The 15,520-nt window shown below is 36.1% G+C and overlaps 1 protein-coding gene across 1 annotated transcript; it reads left to right on the top strand.

Moving 5' to 3' along the window:
* The first annotated feature begins 226 nt into the window (after nucleotides 1-226).
* On the top strand, nucleotides 227-10,032 carry LOC6639032 (fatty acyl-CoA reductase wat). Its single transcript, XM_015179092.3, has 11 exons — nucleotides 227-277; nucleotides 1,008-1,432; nucleotides 1,610-1,738; nucleotides 3,775-3,894; nucleotides 4,462-4,560; nucleotides 4,663-4,819; nucleotides 5,774-5,963; nucleotides 7,309-7,452; nucleotides 8,167-8,286; nucleotides 9,409-9,672; nucleotides 9,913-10,032. The coding sequence occupies exons 1-11, from the start codon at nucleotides 253-255 to the stop codon at nucleotides 10,022-10,024; spliced, it is 1,785 nt and encodes a 594-aa protein (XP_015034578.1). The 5' UTR covers nucleotides 227-252; the 3' UTR covers nucleotides 10,025-10,032.
* Nucleotides 10,033-15,520: the final 5,488 nt, after the last annotated feature.

Here is a 15,520-nt window from a genome sequence, read left to right as displayed (position 1 = left end):
TGTAATAATATGTACATACATATATATATATGTAGGTATATAATTGACATTTGGTGGGAAAATCTTTATACCTATATGACTGTCTTTTATTGATTAGTATCTAGTTGGACAAGTTGTATTTATTTCTTACAGTCGAATAACAAAAAAATAAAAAAAATAAAAACAAAACTGTAAACTTTTCAATGTGTGTCTAGCCTTGGAAGTGAACGGTTCAGTTTTTCGTTAGATAGATAGATAATAATTCTGTCACAAATGCATCAAACCAGTCCCAAGCAAGGTAAGTTAATTAAGAAATCGATTTACCCAAAATAATCTCTACACATAGAATTGAAGTTATTTTAGGTAATTGCTACAATTTAGTTAACCCACTATCCTCTACCTAACCCACTCTTTATATACTAAATTTTGTCTATTTGTTTTTTTTTTTTACAATTAATGGTAATTTTGTAATTAAATTTGGTTTTATGTTAGTATTAAATATCAAATAACCCAAAAATTAAACTTGAAATCGGTTTCTACTTACAAGATAAAACTTAGGTCTTTTTGGTTCTATATTTGCTTGATTTTATTACAAAATTTGTAGCCTTCCTAAAGTGAGTCTTCATTTTATTTATCAGCTTGAGGACTGTCTGAAAATCTTTTGATATTTAATATTTTCATAGGCTTTACCATGAACGTTTTTCCCTGTGTTACTTTTCACTTATTAGCTCATTGAATTAACTTATTAGAATTAATTCTGAGTCAATTAAAAATTAAATTATTGGATTTAAATTGCAAAAAAAAGTAAAGAAAAAGAAATAAAAGTGCAGAGCAAGTGTAGGATCAAGTGGTAAGAGTATAGTTAAACACTTAAAGCACTTGATAGCGCACTTGTTACTCATGTGACCCAATTTCCTTTCCGTGTGTGTGTGTTGAATTAAATTTATTATCCTTATTTATAAGCATTTCCTTTTTTTTTTTTTGTATTTTTGCAAACATCTGTTTAATGTCTTTTTGTATCCGCCTAGTTGCTGGTCCTGGCTCTGCTGATGGGGTTGTTGTGTCTCGTAAGGCCTTCTCCTCGACAAGTTCATCGCGTCGCAGTAGCAGCGAATACAATAGTGGAAATGAGGAGATACCACACTTTGAAGCAGCAATGACAGCGGGGGGAGCATACAGTGAAGACGACACAACGCCGACACCCACATCTACAGGAACAACAATGACTGCATCGAGAAGAGAGAGAACGCCCATTGCTGGTGTCAGTGCAACACCCGTTACGGATTTCTATAGCAATGCGACGGTGCTCATTACAGGCGGCACTGGATTCGTGGGCAAAGTGTTAACAGAGAAATTGTTACGGTCCTTTGGGTTGCGTAAAATCTACATGTTGATACGCAGCAAGGACAACATGAGTGTGCAGGAGCGTTTACAGGGGTTTTTCAATGAATCGGTAAGGAAAGGCGATGACTGACTACTACTGACTCTGACTGACTGTAAACCATCCAATGCTGTCAATCCTTAAACGACAATGACAGAACCAAAAGCAAAATGCAAAAGCAGAAGTAGCAACAGTAGAAACCAGTAAAACCCCATGACGAACTGTTTTGTTTGCTTGTCTCTCAACCAGATATTCAATACAATGCGCGAGGAGTGGCCAGAGTTGTTGAAGAAGGTGCATCCGATACGCGCTGATTATAGTGCCATCGACCTGGACATTGATGCCACCGACCGAGCAATGCTCTCGGCTGAGGTCCAGGTGAGTTTGCCACCCCACAAAACCCCAGTTTCTATCGTGTATACATACATATATGTATATAGATCTCCCCTTATTTTTGAACAGTTTGTTGTTCAATCAATGGACTTTTGTCTATCTGTGTGTGTGTGTTTGTGTGTGTGTGTGTGTGTGGAAACTTTTGTGTTTGCCTATCTTCAATGTGTCTGTCCCTTCGCCTCTCTATCTGTCTGTGTGAATGTCGGAGCTGCCTCCGATATACGTAAATGTTGCATGCCAAAGGCAGGCGCCAATGTTTACGACAACAACATCGGGTAGGTAAAACTACGTCGTTTTATTTCCTTTTTATGATTTTTTTATATACCCTTACAAAAGGCTCAGCACATCTACGATCTTATACAAGATGGAATTATACAGATATTTTACGACAAAATCTTCAAAATAAGGACTCAATAAGGGCATATCTAAGAAGAAAAAAAAGAGAGAACAAAAAGAAGGAAAGAGAAGTTCATGATTTGAGAAAGAAATTTTTGAAGATTAAGAAAGGTTTGATTATAGAATCAAGAAATAAACAGGAAAAACAAACAAAAGAAGGACGCCAAGAGCATACAAAAATAGTAAAGATAAGGAAGAAAAACAGAAAGAGAAAATAAAATATAGTGCAAGAACTAAAGGTAGCAAAACACTTATACCAAATAAGCCAACAAATGTGCTAAATTCTGTAAGACCATGCAATTTTTTGTGAAGATTTGTTCACTTGAAAGAGCATGCTTTATTCGGTTACTTCGATGATTGAACAATATAAACATATATTTTGAAGAGCCTGCTTTGTGTGAGTGTATGCGAGTGTGTTTTAGTCAGAGACGGATCTAGAAAAAAAATTTTGAAGGGTGAAAAGCTCTTTGCCTTAGGAATAAAATAATATCGATACATGATCTATAATAAAGAAGAAACTGTGAAAATTGTTCCGGTGTACGTTTTAGACTAAAAGAGTGTGGAAGTCCGGAACTCCAGGACCACCCCTTTGGATCCGTCTCTGGTTTTAGTTATTGTTGCTGTTTTTTTTTTCTTTATATTTTGCACTTGGCTGTTGCGGCACAAAATATATTTTCTACTTTTCAGACAAAAATTGAAATCCCGCCACGTGTAGAGTTGCTGCTACAGTTACTACAGCTCCTGGTGGTCTCTCGGCTGCTGCTGCTGCTCTGTTGGTTATAAAACACAATATATAAATAAATGAAAATTCCTGTGCATGCTTCAAGTGTTTGGCATGCGCGCGAGCCATTGTCCTGCCAGCCGCATCCGCCGCTTTTATTTTTATTTCCCTCGTTCTTTGCCTTATTCTTTTTGTGTGTCTTTTTTTTTTTTTTTTGGTTTTTGTTTTTTGTGTGCAAAACATTTTGCATACAAGTCACTCACTCAGTCACTCACAACCCATGACCAAGCGCAAAAGTAAAAAAGAAAAAAAAAAACAAAAACAAAATGGGAAAAATAGAAAAGAAAGGAGAAAGGATTGGGATTGTGTCTGCTTAGTCCTTGCACTGTTTTAAAACTAAAATTGCTTTGTTGTCAATGTTCAATGCACGCTCTGTCGGCGGCCATGGTGTAGTGAGTAGTCAGTCGCATGTTTCGCAGTTGCTGACTTTGGGGGTTATCATCAGGCAAAACGCAACCAGCCAACGACAGCCAAGAGTGGCCTGTTGGAGTGTTGAGCTTACCTCTCTCTACCCGTTCTGCCCGTTCTACTCATTCTAGGCACTAGGCACTACGACGACAACGACGACGTCGACGACGACGACGACTACTCCTACTGTTAGTCGCTTCTGTTTTGTATGCAGCTCTTGTGCATTTTGCATGTGCTTCCTGCTGTTTGTTCGTGTTGAATTTTCTCTTTTTGGGTTTTTTTTTTGTTTTCTTTTAGGTATTTGTGCATTTTTGTGTGTGTGTGTGTGTGTGTGTGTATGGGTTTTGTTTTTTGGAAACATTTTTTTTCAATTTTTAATATGCATTTCTATGCATCGTCGTGGCTTGGTTTTTATTTCTTTCGTTTTGGCTTTTAGATTGTCTTCAATGTTGTGGCATCGGTGAAATTCAATGAAAAACTAAGTGATGCCATTGACATTAATGTTCTGGGCACCAAAAAGATCTTAGATTTGGTCATGGAAATGAAACAATTGAAGGTAAGTGTGAATTGAACAAGGTACAATGAAAATCTTCAATAAAGTGTGGATGGAAGTGAGCCATATTGTTTGCCCCAACAGGATCTGCAGTTTAAAGAGAAAGTTTTCGCATGAGGAACGAGTTTGTGGCCTCTTTTTGTGGGGTGCGGTGTGGGCAGAAGGAAGAACGGAGATGGAGAAAAACAAACAAGCAAATAAACATATAAAAAGTTAAATATTCACATATCGCGCATTTAAGTAACCAAAATACATAATTCCCCTGTCTGTGTTATGGATGGATGAAAAATATTTGTGTATGAATTTTAATATTTACAGCAATGCATATTCCATCTTTCTCTTTCGTTACTATCTCTCTCTCTCTCTCTCTTTTTCTCATTCTCTCTATTTCTCTCTTACTGCTTGTTTCACATACACTGTGCATATTTTATGGCGTTGGCGGGCAAACAATTTCAACACAATTCAATCAACATTCGACATGCGTTTTACCATATCTTCCCGCATACTCCGCAATGGCCATGGCTCTTCCGCCGCGATGTATACATATATGTATGTTTATCCTACGGGCAGTCCTTCGTCCACATATCGACACTGTATTGCAATTGCAATCGCAAATTCATCAAAGAGCAAGTGTATGAGAATGAAATTGGTTACGAAAAAATCATGCAGGTAAAATGCAAAAATACGTAAAAGAAAAACATGTACAAAATCTCCGCAATTTTCTCTGGCGAATATTTTTTTTAATTATATGTATTATTGTATATTGTATAGATCTATCGTACATTCGATGATGAAACTTTGGAAAAGCTGAGACCATGTCTAATTGGCCAAATGCCAAATACATATACCATGACCAAAAAGTGTGCTGAGAATTTGGTGAATCATCGTGCATTCCATTTACCCGCAGGAATATTTCGACCACCCATAGGTGAGTAAATACCAGGGTACATGGGGGCAGAGGAGCTGGGGCTAAAATTTATTGCGGTTTCAAACTTGACTTAACCAACTAATTGTCAGATAATTAGCCACAAATGCTCTTGGGCATGCAAAGAGGAAAATGGAAAACAAGAAATTGCAAGCTTCATTCTCAATGTGGATTTCCCAAAAGGTTTTCATTTTTCGTAAGGAAAAAGGGAAAAAATTGTAAAAAGCCAGTAGAACAGTTTCTGTTTGGTTAAGCCGAACTTAAGTTACACTAAAACTAAATACTACTTACACTACAATCAGTTTTTCATGAACAGGTTATCGACAAGATCTATTCATCTATTTTTATTCGTTTTAAGTTTTAGGTTCCTAACCAAACGAAAAGTGTATATACTCTTTATGGTCAAGAGTGTAGAATTATTTCGAAAAATGTTCATGAAAAATGGAAAACAGTGTTGCATTTGGTATATAAACCAAAGTCAACCCCCAGCCACCTACCAATCCCTTACAAAAACAATAGTAGCAGATAAAATGTATGTGGAAAAAGTTTTTTCCTCAGATGGAAACCAAAAAAAAAATAGAAGAGAAAAGAATCACAGTCAGAGAGATGGAGGAGTCATGGTTAGTTCGAGAACAAAGCACAAACAAATTTTCATTTATTCTCTAACATACAAAAAAATACAAAAAATAGAATTGGGGGAATCGAGGAAAATTCAAGAGCAAAACTTGCCATGGGGACTCAGGCATATCAGTTAGTGCCATGACAGATAAAAGGAAAAGAGAGGAAAGAGCTAGCCCAGTAGCAGCAGCAGAACCATTATCGCTTTTGGCTATGGTGAAAAATCAACAAACGACTCCGACTCCGACACCGACACCGACTCCGACTCCGACTGTAACTCCGCCTGCGACTCCAAGTCCTGATCCACCAAAGCAACCATTAATTCTTATTTATTTGCAGTAATGTCAACGTACAAGGATCCATTTCCCGGCTGGACTGATAATTTGTACGGGCCATCAGGTTTATGCACTTGGTCGGCCCGGGGACTCGTACGTTGCATTTACGGCACGGCCAGCTGCAAAGCGAATATGGTGCCAGCCGATTATGTGGTGAATGCAATGATAGCAACCGCCTGGGACATAGCCAGAAGGTTAGTTTCAACTGCAGTTGCATGTAATGCAGACAAAACTATGTATCCAAAAGGAGTGCAACGGGTAGCAGCTGAACCGAAGCTGAAGTAAACGAAAGATGTTTGCCTTAGCTACGTATCTGCTGCTTCAATTTCGATATCCATGTCCATGTCTACGTTCGTCTCTTCGTATGTATATCCATGTGTGTTTGTGTTTGTCTTTAAAAGTTGTAAAGAAATTTTAACCTTTGTGTGTCCGTGTGTGTTCTTTTCATTTAAGTGTAAGTTTCTGTGTGTGCCTCTATGCCTGAGAGAAATTAAATTGTTAAGGTTGATGGAGCACATTATATAAAAAGAGTTGTTGGGGGCAAAAAAAAAGTTGCTTATAACAAAAGAAACAATTTTAATCTTCTTTTTTGCCTTTTCCCAAATTAAGTACTTAGTGAATCTTTTAGAATTGCAACTTTTTAATTGAAATCAGCCCTATTTAGGGTAACCTTTACTTAAACCTAAACCTGAACTGTTAAAAAGATTGTAAATGATTTACAATAAGAATAGTTGCATTGCAGAGAGCCTAAAATGGTTCAAGTCCAGTAATCTTAATTTGATGGATTCCCGTTGACAGGTGGTATTTGTTATTTAATACCGTCGAAATCTTCTTCAATTTGTTGCACTTTAATATAGTTACTTGTAATTAGTTACTTGAGTTTGTTATTTCATTTTTAGTTTCATTCAGCTGTCTCTCAAAATTGTAAATCTGAGACTACTTTTTTTATCTTACTTATTTTATTATTTAAAATTTCTTTTTACAAATTTTGTTTTTCTAATTCATTGTCTTTGAACTTGAGTTTATTTAAGAATATTATTTATTTGTTGCCGCTGCCTGTCGTTTGTTTGTTGCTCTTATTTGTTCTTTCAATTCTACAATCTGTGCCATCATTGGATCTACAGAAATTCTCCTCAGCAGACTATTATTAAGAGAAACATAAATCAGAGTTTTACTATTCAAAATGTTCATTTACTCTTAGCTCATTTGTCGTAAGATTTGTTGATGCGACATGTTGAAATTCAAGAAACAAAATGAGGACACAAAACTGAAGGACTCTTGAAAGATTCATTTAGTATAGTATTTACGAAACTAGTTCAAGATTTATTATACATATATTTTTTAAAATTGATCTTTCACTTGATGCGTTCAGCAGCGAAAATGCTTCAAACAACAATGATCTAGTAATTAAAACATTTTTTGAATTATTTATTTGCCAACAAGATATTTAGATTTTGATATTTAAACTGGAAGATCACTAAAATAAGAACTTTCTATTTAAATTTATATGAAAAAATAATGCAATTTATTTGAATTTAGATTTAATCTACATCAAACGCAGAGCGATACAAAGTCCGAATTGCCTGTTTACAACTATGTATCCGATAAAAACAATATAACCTGGGGTCAATATATGAAACTGTCGCGACAAGGCTTCCATGAGCCATTTGACAAGGCGCTTTGGTGAGTAGTTCAAACAATGGTTTTCTCCCCTACGTAACATGACCATTTTATCTAAAAATATGAATATTTTTCTATTTTCTTCATTTGAAAACAACAAAATAAAAACCAAAACCAAAATGCTCAACATTCAACGAACAAAACACGAACCATTCGCATATTGTGCTTCTATATGGATTGGGGCACATGTCTAATCCAATGCTTAAATATTGCCAAAAAATTTCTGCGGGAACGGGAAACGATTTATCTACGCTTTTGGCTAATACCTTGAAACAACGATACGAAACGAAAACCTGAATGAATACACCAACAAAACAAAAAAAAAAAACAAAACAACAACAACAAAAAAACCCGAAAAAATGGAATCGACAAACCGATTCAAACAACGTAAACCAAAAAAACCTCGAAATACACACACACACACACACACTGACTCACACAAACACACATACACACACACATGTGCACATACACGCAAAAACGAAAAATGGCAACTAAACCAAAATCGAACCAAAAATGCCACATGGAAACGTTTTACGTTCTACGTTTGCCATTCAACATCTCCTATCCTGCTTTTGTTCCTCACTCTCGTGTTTTCTCTCTCCTTCACTCTCTCTCTCTCTCTCTATCTCTCTCTCTTTCTCTGTTTCTCCCTTTCTCCCCCTGGTTTTCTTCTCTACTTCACATTGGCGTATGTCCGCCGCATTATTGTCACAGGTGCTTCTCGTACGTTATAATACCATCGAAGCCTCTGCATTGTGCAATTGCATTTTTCTTGCACAATATCCCAGCTTATATTTTAGATTTAATTGCCATGGTCACCGGACAAAAGCGCATGTAAGTATACACCCACACATTTATCCGTGCACAAGCAAATGGCGAGAGCTTCTACAAAAGTTCTTTAACATTAAACCGATTAAATATAAACCGATTTACAGCTGAAAATATTTCTGTCAAGTCATTTTACTTTTACTATGAAGTTTTTGTTTGAAAAGAAAAGGTTTTCCCACAAGAAGTTGTTTACTCAGTCTCACAGTAAATTATTTTTATAAATAAAAGGATCTATAAATTAGCCATGTCTGAAGGATATTTAGATCTACCTAGTTAATGCTTTTTTCAAATACTTTTTCGCTAATCAAAGTTTACATTTTTCCAAATGAACTTCTAAGACAAATTTAGTTGCAAACTTTAGTTTAGCAAATGAAAATGTTATTGAATAAGTTTTAAGCCAGCCCTCTTGTAAAATACAGGTTGAATATGTCCTCTAAGGTAGATGTTGTTGTTCTTCTCGGTGTGTGTGTGTGTGCTGTTGTTGTTGTTGTTGTTGTTGTTGTGTGTGGGTTTTAGGTTTGCTACATTGAATGGATTTTAAATGGTACATGGAAAGGCAATTGAATTGGTTGTTAAATGTATTACTATTGAACGAATAATCGAGAATGGAGAATTTCTCATCGGGTTTGCACGTAAAAATTAACTAGATGGCAAATTAAATGGGCAATCGAGAACATTTAGTAATGGAAAAAAAACATGAAAGAATTTTTAAATAACCTAGAAATATATTTGAAACAAGTTATCATTGTTAAGGAGATCTTTGTAGGAAATTTATTGCACACGAATTGGTAAGAGCAATTGCAATTCGTTGAAATTGTAACATTTAAAGTTGCTACTGGAGCTTCTTTTGTTCGTAGACCGATACAACTGAGACTGAGCATTGAGCACAAGCATTATATTTAACAAATTGCAATTAGAGCGCATTAACTTCAACATTTGCCATTTATTTATGGACTAACTACACAAACTCAAACTCAAAGCAATTGCCCAAAAGAGAAAAAAGGGGAGGATAAGAGAAAACGGGAGTTAAATCGATACACCCACACACACACACACACACACCTACACTTATGTAAAGCCAACTACTTATACCTCTGCTCACTCATCTGGCTCTTCTGGCTCTTGTAGATATGTAAAGGCTTATAGTAAAATCTCTCGCATAATCAATATGATGTCCTGGTTTGGATTGAAGGAATGGCAATTTGCCCATCGCAACATTGATGAATTGAACGAGCTGTTACCTAGCGCAGAGCGAGCTAAATTGCAATTTAACATAGCAACGATTAATTGGAAAGAATATTTTCACTCATATCTCAGTGGAATCAGGCGTTATTTCTTTAAGGATAATGCTAACGATAATAAATTACAGCAGCGCAAAACTATTTATCGCAGGTGAGTCAGACCAACAACACAAGATGAATAAGATGAAGAAAGAGACGGCGCACAATGAAGAGAGAGAAAGGGAGATAGAGTGAGACTTCTTACTAAGTACTTTTTAATTACACTTTGTTTGGCTCTTTCCATATTCCTCTACGGCTTCTGGTTCCTCGCTGTTTCTGCTGCTGCTGCTCCTCTTGCAACTGGTCTTGGTCCTTGGACTGCTGCTTCTTGCTATCTCTTTCCAACACATAGGATGCTCTTCCTGCACTCGCTGCTGAAGACGACATTTGGTCTTTCATTAATTATGTGCATACTCAAAGTTTATCTGAGGATTTTCAAAATTATGCCAAAGATTGCCTTATAAGCCGAAGTAGCTGCTCATCATTATAAATTATAATCAAACACAAGAAACGAAAAGAAAACCATAAAGAACAAAAAAAAAAAAATGGAAGAACGGTAACAAAATGTTTTAATAATAAAGTCGAGTCAATTCTTAAAGTATTTTCGCATTACTCATACGCAATGTGTGCTAAAACAAAGAAGAAAAAAAAAACCGCCTCAAACCAAGTTGTTTCTAACTTTATTTTTTGTTGACAGACTTGGCGTATGTCTACCTGAACTCTGTGTGGTTTGGTTTTTCCCATTTTTTCTCCCTTTCTTTTTTTGTTTTTTTTTTTTTTGGTATACATTTTGTTGTCACGCTAAGGTCTTTGAAATATGATGCAATTTCTGGTGCGATAAAGTTGCAAGGATGCCAAGGACTAGCGACTAGCAGCGCATCAAATATGAGTAGAAACTTCTGCTTTACTTTGAGGGGTAACAATGAGAAAGGTGTGGGAGGGGCGGTATGGTTGGTAAACTAAAATGAAATACTCTATCGAAAACACAAACCCAAATGCATATTGTGGTTAATTTACACATGGACCATCTGGAATCGAAATGTGTACCACAGATTATCTAACTACTGCAATTAAATTCCGTGGAACATTCTATAATTGTTAATTGCTTCGTGTTTAATAATGTGTTTGGTGGTGAAGTAAGAATTTGCAACCTGCATTCAGTGACCGAATCAATTAGTGACAAACATTTATAAAAGTTTGTGGAATTTCATTCATATGAAAATCTATAACAATAAATCGAATATCTTGTCATAATACAAAAATTACATTTTTATGAAAAATTTTTACCCTTGATATTGATGAAGTGAGAGAGAAACAAGTAAGAAGCCTAATGAAATCTCTTTGTAGAAGTTTTATGAACTTTTATTTAATTAACTTCGGATGAAATTTCTTACTTTTTTTTTGGAAAACTGTAATAGCCTTTTGGTTAACCTTTAAAATGTAGGGCATTTGCCTTAGCCCATGAGTTGTAGAACATTTTTTCAAGTACCCTAAAAGAAAAATGCTTCCGAAAGCCAACGTAAACATTGTGACAAACACACGCACACACACACACATCTAAAATGGGAGTAAGAGCGAGAGAGAGAAGAATGAAAGAAGATATATGCCATATACATACCGTATTACATATATAATTTTAGTTAAAAGTTTTATTTTTCGCATATTTCATATACTTTTTTTTTACTTTGCCTGAAACTTTTGCCATGTTGTTTCCATATTTCATGAGTAAAAGCAAGAAAGAGACAGAGACAGAAAGACATATACACTCACACACACACACACACACAGACAGAGAGAGTGCGAAAGAGAGCGCTGGTAAGTGGAACGAGAAGAAGTTGGCGAGGCTGGGCATTCATTATTGTGTAATATTTTTACATTATTTTATTATAAATCAACAAAATGCACTCTGCACACACAAAAGTTGCAACGGCTACAACGGCGACTGCGCAGCCAGCAGCAAAGGCAACTTCTGCCGCTGACAGCAGAAACACATTAAACGTCATAAAATGCACGAACAGCGAAAAAGTCTTCATCGCAAAAGGGCAATGCAATGGGCTGGCAGCAATGGGTAAGAGGGTGGGAGGGGAATGATGATGCTGCCTTCTGCTGGTGCTGCTGCTGCCGCCGGTGGGTATCCTTTTTGCTTTCATAATTTATTTTTGCTTGAATTAATGTGCACACTTTTTTTCTTTCTTCTTTTTTTTTTGCCTCTTCCTCCTTCTTGCAGTTGGTTGCACAGTTGGCCCGTTACCTGATAGCAGCAAACCTCTAGCCCTTTCACCCGCTTACGCAACTATCTCTTTCTCGCACCTAGAGCATGGAAAAACGCTCTTTGTGTATGTGATAAGCGACGTCATAGCTGGCATACAAAAATTACTTTCAAAAAATTATCATAAGTGCATTATAGTGGGTGCTACCTGTGAGCGTGTGAGCGCAGTTTTTGTGCCCAACCAAGTGTGGAGACTAGCGCAAAAGAAGAAGTGCCATCACAAACGACCCAAGAAAAATTCCCATCAAAAATATTCAAGTTTCAAAAGGTTTTTAGAAAACAACACAAACAAACAAAAAAGAAACATATTAATGATTAAACATTTTAATAGCATTGCTAAAATTCTTCAAATAACTAAATAACTATTAACTTGTAGGTGTATAAGTTTTCACAATTAAATAGATTCAAGTAAAACAAAAAGTTCATCTTCTATAAATTGCCATTTCAATAAAATTCTGCTTAAACAATTATTAAAATAATTCTCTCTTGATCATTAAAAAATCTTTGTAAAAGCAAAATCGTTAACCTTTTGGCCTAAGTAATTTGATATATATTTATATGGTTTGTCTCTATTGCAAATAAATACAATTTACTTCAGCTTTGCACTTGTTAAGAGAAAGAGACGAAGGGGAGGAGAAATGGAAAAGTTTTCCATGCATAAACTTATGATCGAAAGCTGTCTTGTTCATACATACATACATATCCTTAGGTGTAGCTACAACACAAACCGAAATTTGCCTAATTAGTTTGCTTCTGACATCTGACGGCTATTTTGAGTGCAGTCAAGCACTTGCAAGTTGCAACATACATAGAACGACAAGAGGGAATAACATAAAGAGATGGGGGGAGCGGGATGGAAATAAGAAAGATAGAGAGAGAGAGAGAGAGAGAGAGAGAGAGAGAGAAAGCAATCCGCTAAAAATTTCTTTCTTGGCCATGTGGGGTTGGCGTGCAACTTCATCAGCTGCCAAATGCAAATGCATAGCCATCAGCTGTGTGTGTATGTGTCTCCCTGTGTGCAAGTGCAGTCAGCGGTGATAATCAAGTCATGAGCCACCACCCACTATTCACCCCATTCCAAAACGTAAACCATTTTCTAACGTTACGCTGTGCAGCGAACAAGAAGCAGTAGTAGAAGCAAAGCTTTATAGCACTCAGCTGGCAGTGGTGGCGTATGAGCAATATTTGTGTCCATTCCGCCGGTTTACCGCCCAAAAAAGTAGGCAACACATTTCGGTCTGTGTGTTGAACATGAAGAATAAGCCAAGACGACATACAAAAGGCATAAATCAAAACGATTTTTGCCAACTAAAACTGCAAACATGGAACAAAATATTTACTAGGTAAACTCATTTTGTGTGTGTGTGTATGTGTGTGTAGATTTTTAATTTAAAACAACATGCCGGATGGGATCGAAGCAGCAGAAGCAGCACCTGGAGACCTTGGCAACAAAATGCCTTAAAAGGCCATTAGTTGTTTGTCTAGGGCTGCCTAATGTGCTCTTGTCAAAATCCAAACACACACACACCCAAAAGCGCACACACACACACACACACTGCCATACATAGACAACGCAGTGGTCTTACCTGTGTGTGTCCTGTCTCTGGACATGCAAAAACGTAGCAGCAATAAAGAAGATTTGTGTGGCTCTAGCATTTTGTGGATACAACAAAAAATTGTTCCTTTTTTTTTGTCTTTTTATTTTTTTTCTGCTTTTCTCTTTTGGTTTTTTTGTTTTGTGCAAAATCTGCAGAAAATCTCAGCCTGGCAGAGAGTCAAGTCAAGTTTGGTTTAGGCTAATGACCACAGAATGGCTGCTGTCTCAGCCACAAGATATTGCAGTCATCCAGGACACACACACACACACACACACAGAGGACAGGCAAAGATATAGGGTCAAGCTCTTTCTGTCTGTGTGTAGGTGTGTGTGTGTGTGTCCTTTTCATGGTAGAAAGAATGAACGATGTTGGCATATATTGCAGGTGATGACAAGACCTGCCGGACAGATTGCAAAAATGAAATGAATGATTGGGTTCATTTTAAAAACATATTAGAGAACAAGAAGGATAATACCTTTACTTTACAGTGAGTCTTCATTAGTTTCACTTACATTCTGTTTCCGGAGCTGAAATGAGAGAAAGCATCATAATAAATTGATGGAATGTATAGGGACAAAATATGTACACAGATCTATCTTTAAAAAATTCAACTTACTCAAATTTCTATTCTATTAACTAATAATATATAATTATTTACAAAAATAACTTTCGGCACTAATTGCATTTTTTTTTTTTTAGATTTAGGAGAGTATATAATGGCTTAAGTTTTTAGTTAATACATATTATTTCTATATATAATAAAGGAGAGAGAGAGAAACTCAGTCAAAATTAAGTATTTCGAAAAATCTTTTTTGCTATAATAGATAAAATATATTGCTAAAATCTTATTGAATTGCTGATAAAAATGTTCCCCTAAATAACTACTAAAACAAGACGCTTTATCGTAAAACAAATCCATGTATACATACAAACCCAGAGCTAACAATGCGATAAAAGAACTGGAGAATGATGATAAGACTATAAGCATGTCATGAACTGACCTGAATGAAGCAAATTGAAACCTATTCACTCAGAAATTAATTATAATCCTTTTGAACTGTTTTGAAGCGTTATCTCCATTGACTTTGCCTAAGCAATTTATATTTAACTATATCATCATTAAGCATATTCCACGCTTAATCAACACACAGATATAATTTCGCTTAAATTTCCATGGCGAGCATTTGGTATTACTTATTATGTGTTTTTGGGGATTGGTTGCGGGGGGGGCAAAGAAAGAGAGAAGATATATGTATATGGTCAGTGATACCGCAACATGTGGCTAATGCCTCAAAATGGACAATTATTTGGCAGAGAACTGCATTTTACGTTAGTCTGCTACCAAACTCATACCATTTGCTCAGTTTACCTCAGTTTAATGTCCATTATCGATCCGTTTTACTGGGCAACATTTGGTTGAGCTTTCAATGCCAAGTCTGGGGCACATTAAATTTTTGGTTTTTCTTTTCCCCCCTCTCTCTCTCTCTCTCGCCCTTTATGTTTGGGCTGTAGGGGTGTGTGTGTGTGTTTGCCGTGTTGGTTCAACTTTCAACGGTTGCTCCCCAAAGATTACCGCAAAATGCACAATGGTAAAATAATCATAATTGCATATAAAATGTTAATGGGCAATGGAGCAGAGCCAACAAAAAAACAAAAAAAAAAAAACGATACAAAAAAAAACACAACGAGGCAAACAACAACAAAAAAAAAAAGCAAGAGCCCAGCAAACTTTTTAATACACCAAAGGACACATTTGGGCCCTCAAACTTGGCCAACGTGAGGCTCGTCGCAAAATGCAAAAACAATTACCAAAACTTTCAACGTTCAACAACAACAACAACAATAACAACAAGAGCCACATATACATATATTTGTATGTTTGTATATGAAAACAACAAAAAGTCAAACCAAATGTGTGGGGAAATTCGCCGAGCACAACTTTATGCTGCTTTCTTTATTTTCCTTTTATAAATTTTCTTTTTTCTTCTTTTTCATTTTTAGCTCGCTATCTCTATCTCTCTCTTTCTGTTATGCTTTTGGCTCGTTGCTTGTTGCTTTTTATTGGTTATTTGTTGGTGTCTTTTCGCTTTTCT

This window comes from Drosophila willistoni (genome assembly GCF_018902025.1).
Source record: "Drosophila willistoni isolate 14030-0811.24 chromosome XR unlocalized genomic scaffold, UCI_dwil_1.1 Seg144, whole genome shotgun sequence".
Taxonomy (NCBI): Eukaryota; Metazoa; Arthropoda; class Insecta; order Diptera; family Drosophilidae; genus Drosophila; species Drosophila willistoni.
Note: the sequence above shows the minus strand (reverse complement) of the source record. Positions and strands in the feature narration are given on the sequence as shown.

Bases quoted from the DNA above. Each gene is read 5' to 3' on its own strand.
- LOC6639032 (XM_015179092.3), top strand. From the start codon at position 253: ATGCATCAAACCAGTCCCAAGCAAG. The intron at 278-1,007 runs GTAAGTTAATTA...GTATCCGCCTAG, and splicing joins TCAAACCAGTCCCAAGCAAG to TTGCTGGTCCTGGCTCTGCT. The intron at 1,433-1,609 runs GTAAGGAAAGGC...TCTCTCAACCAG, and splicing joins AGGGGTTTTTCAATGAATCG to ATATTCAATACAATGCGCGA.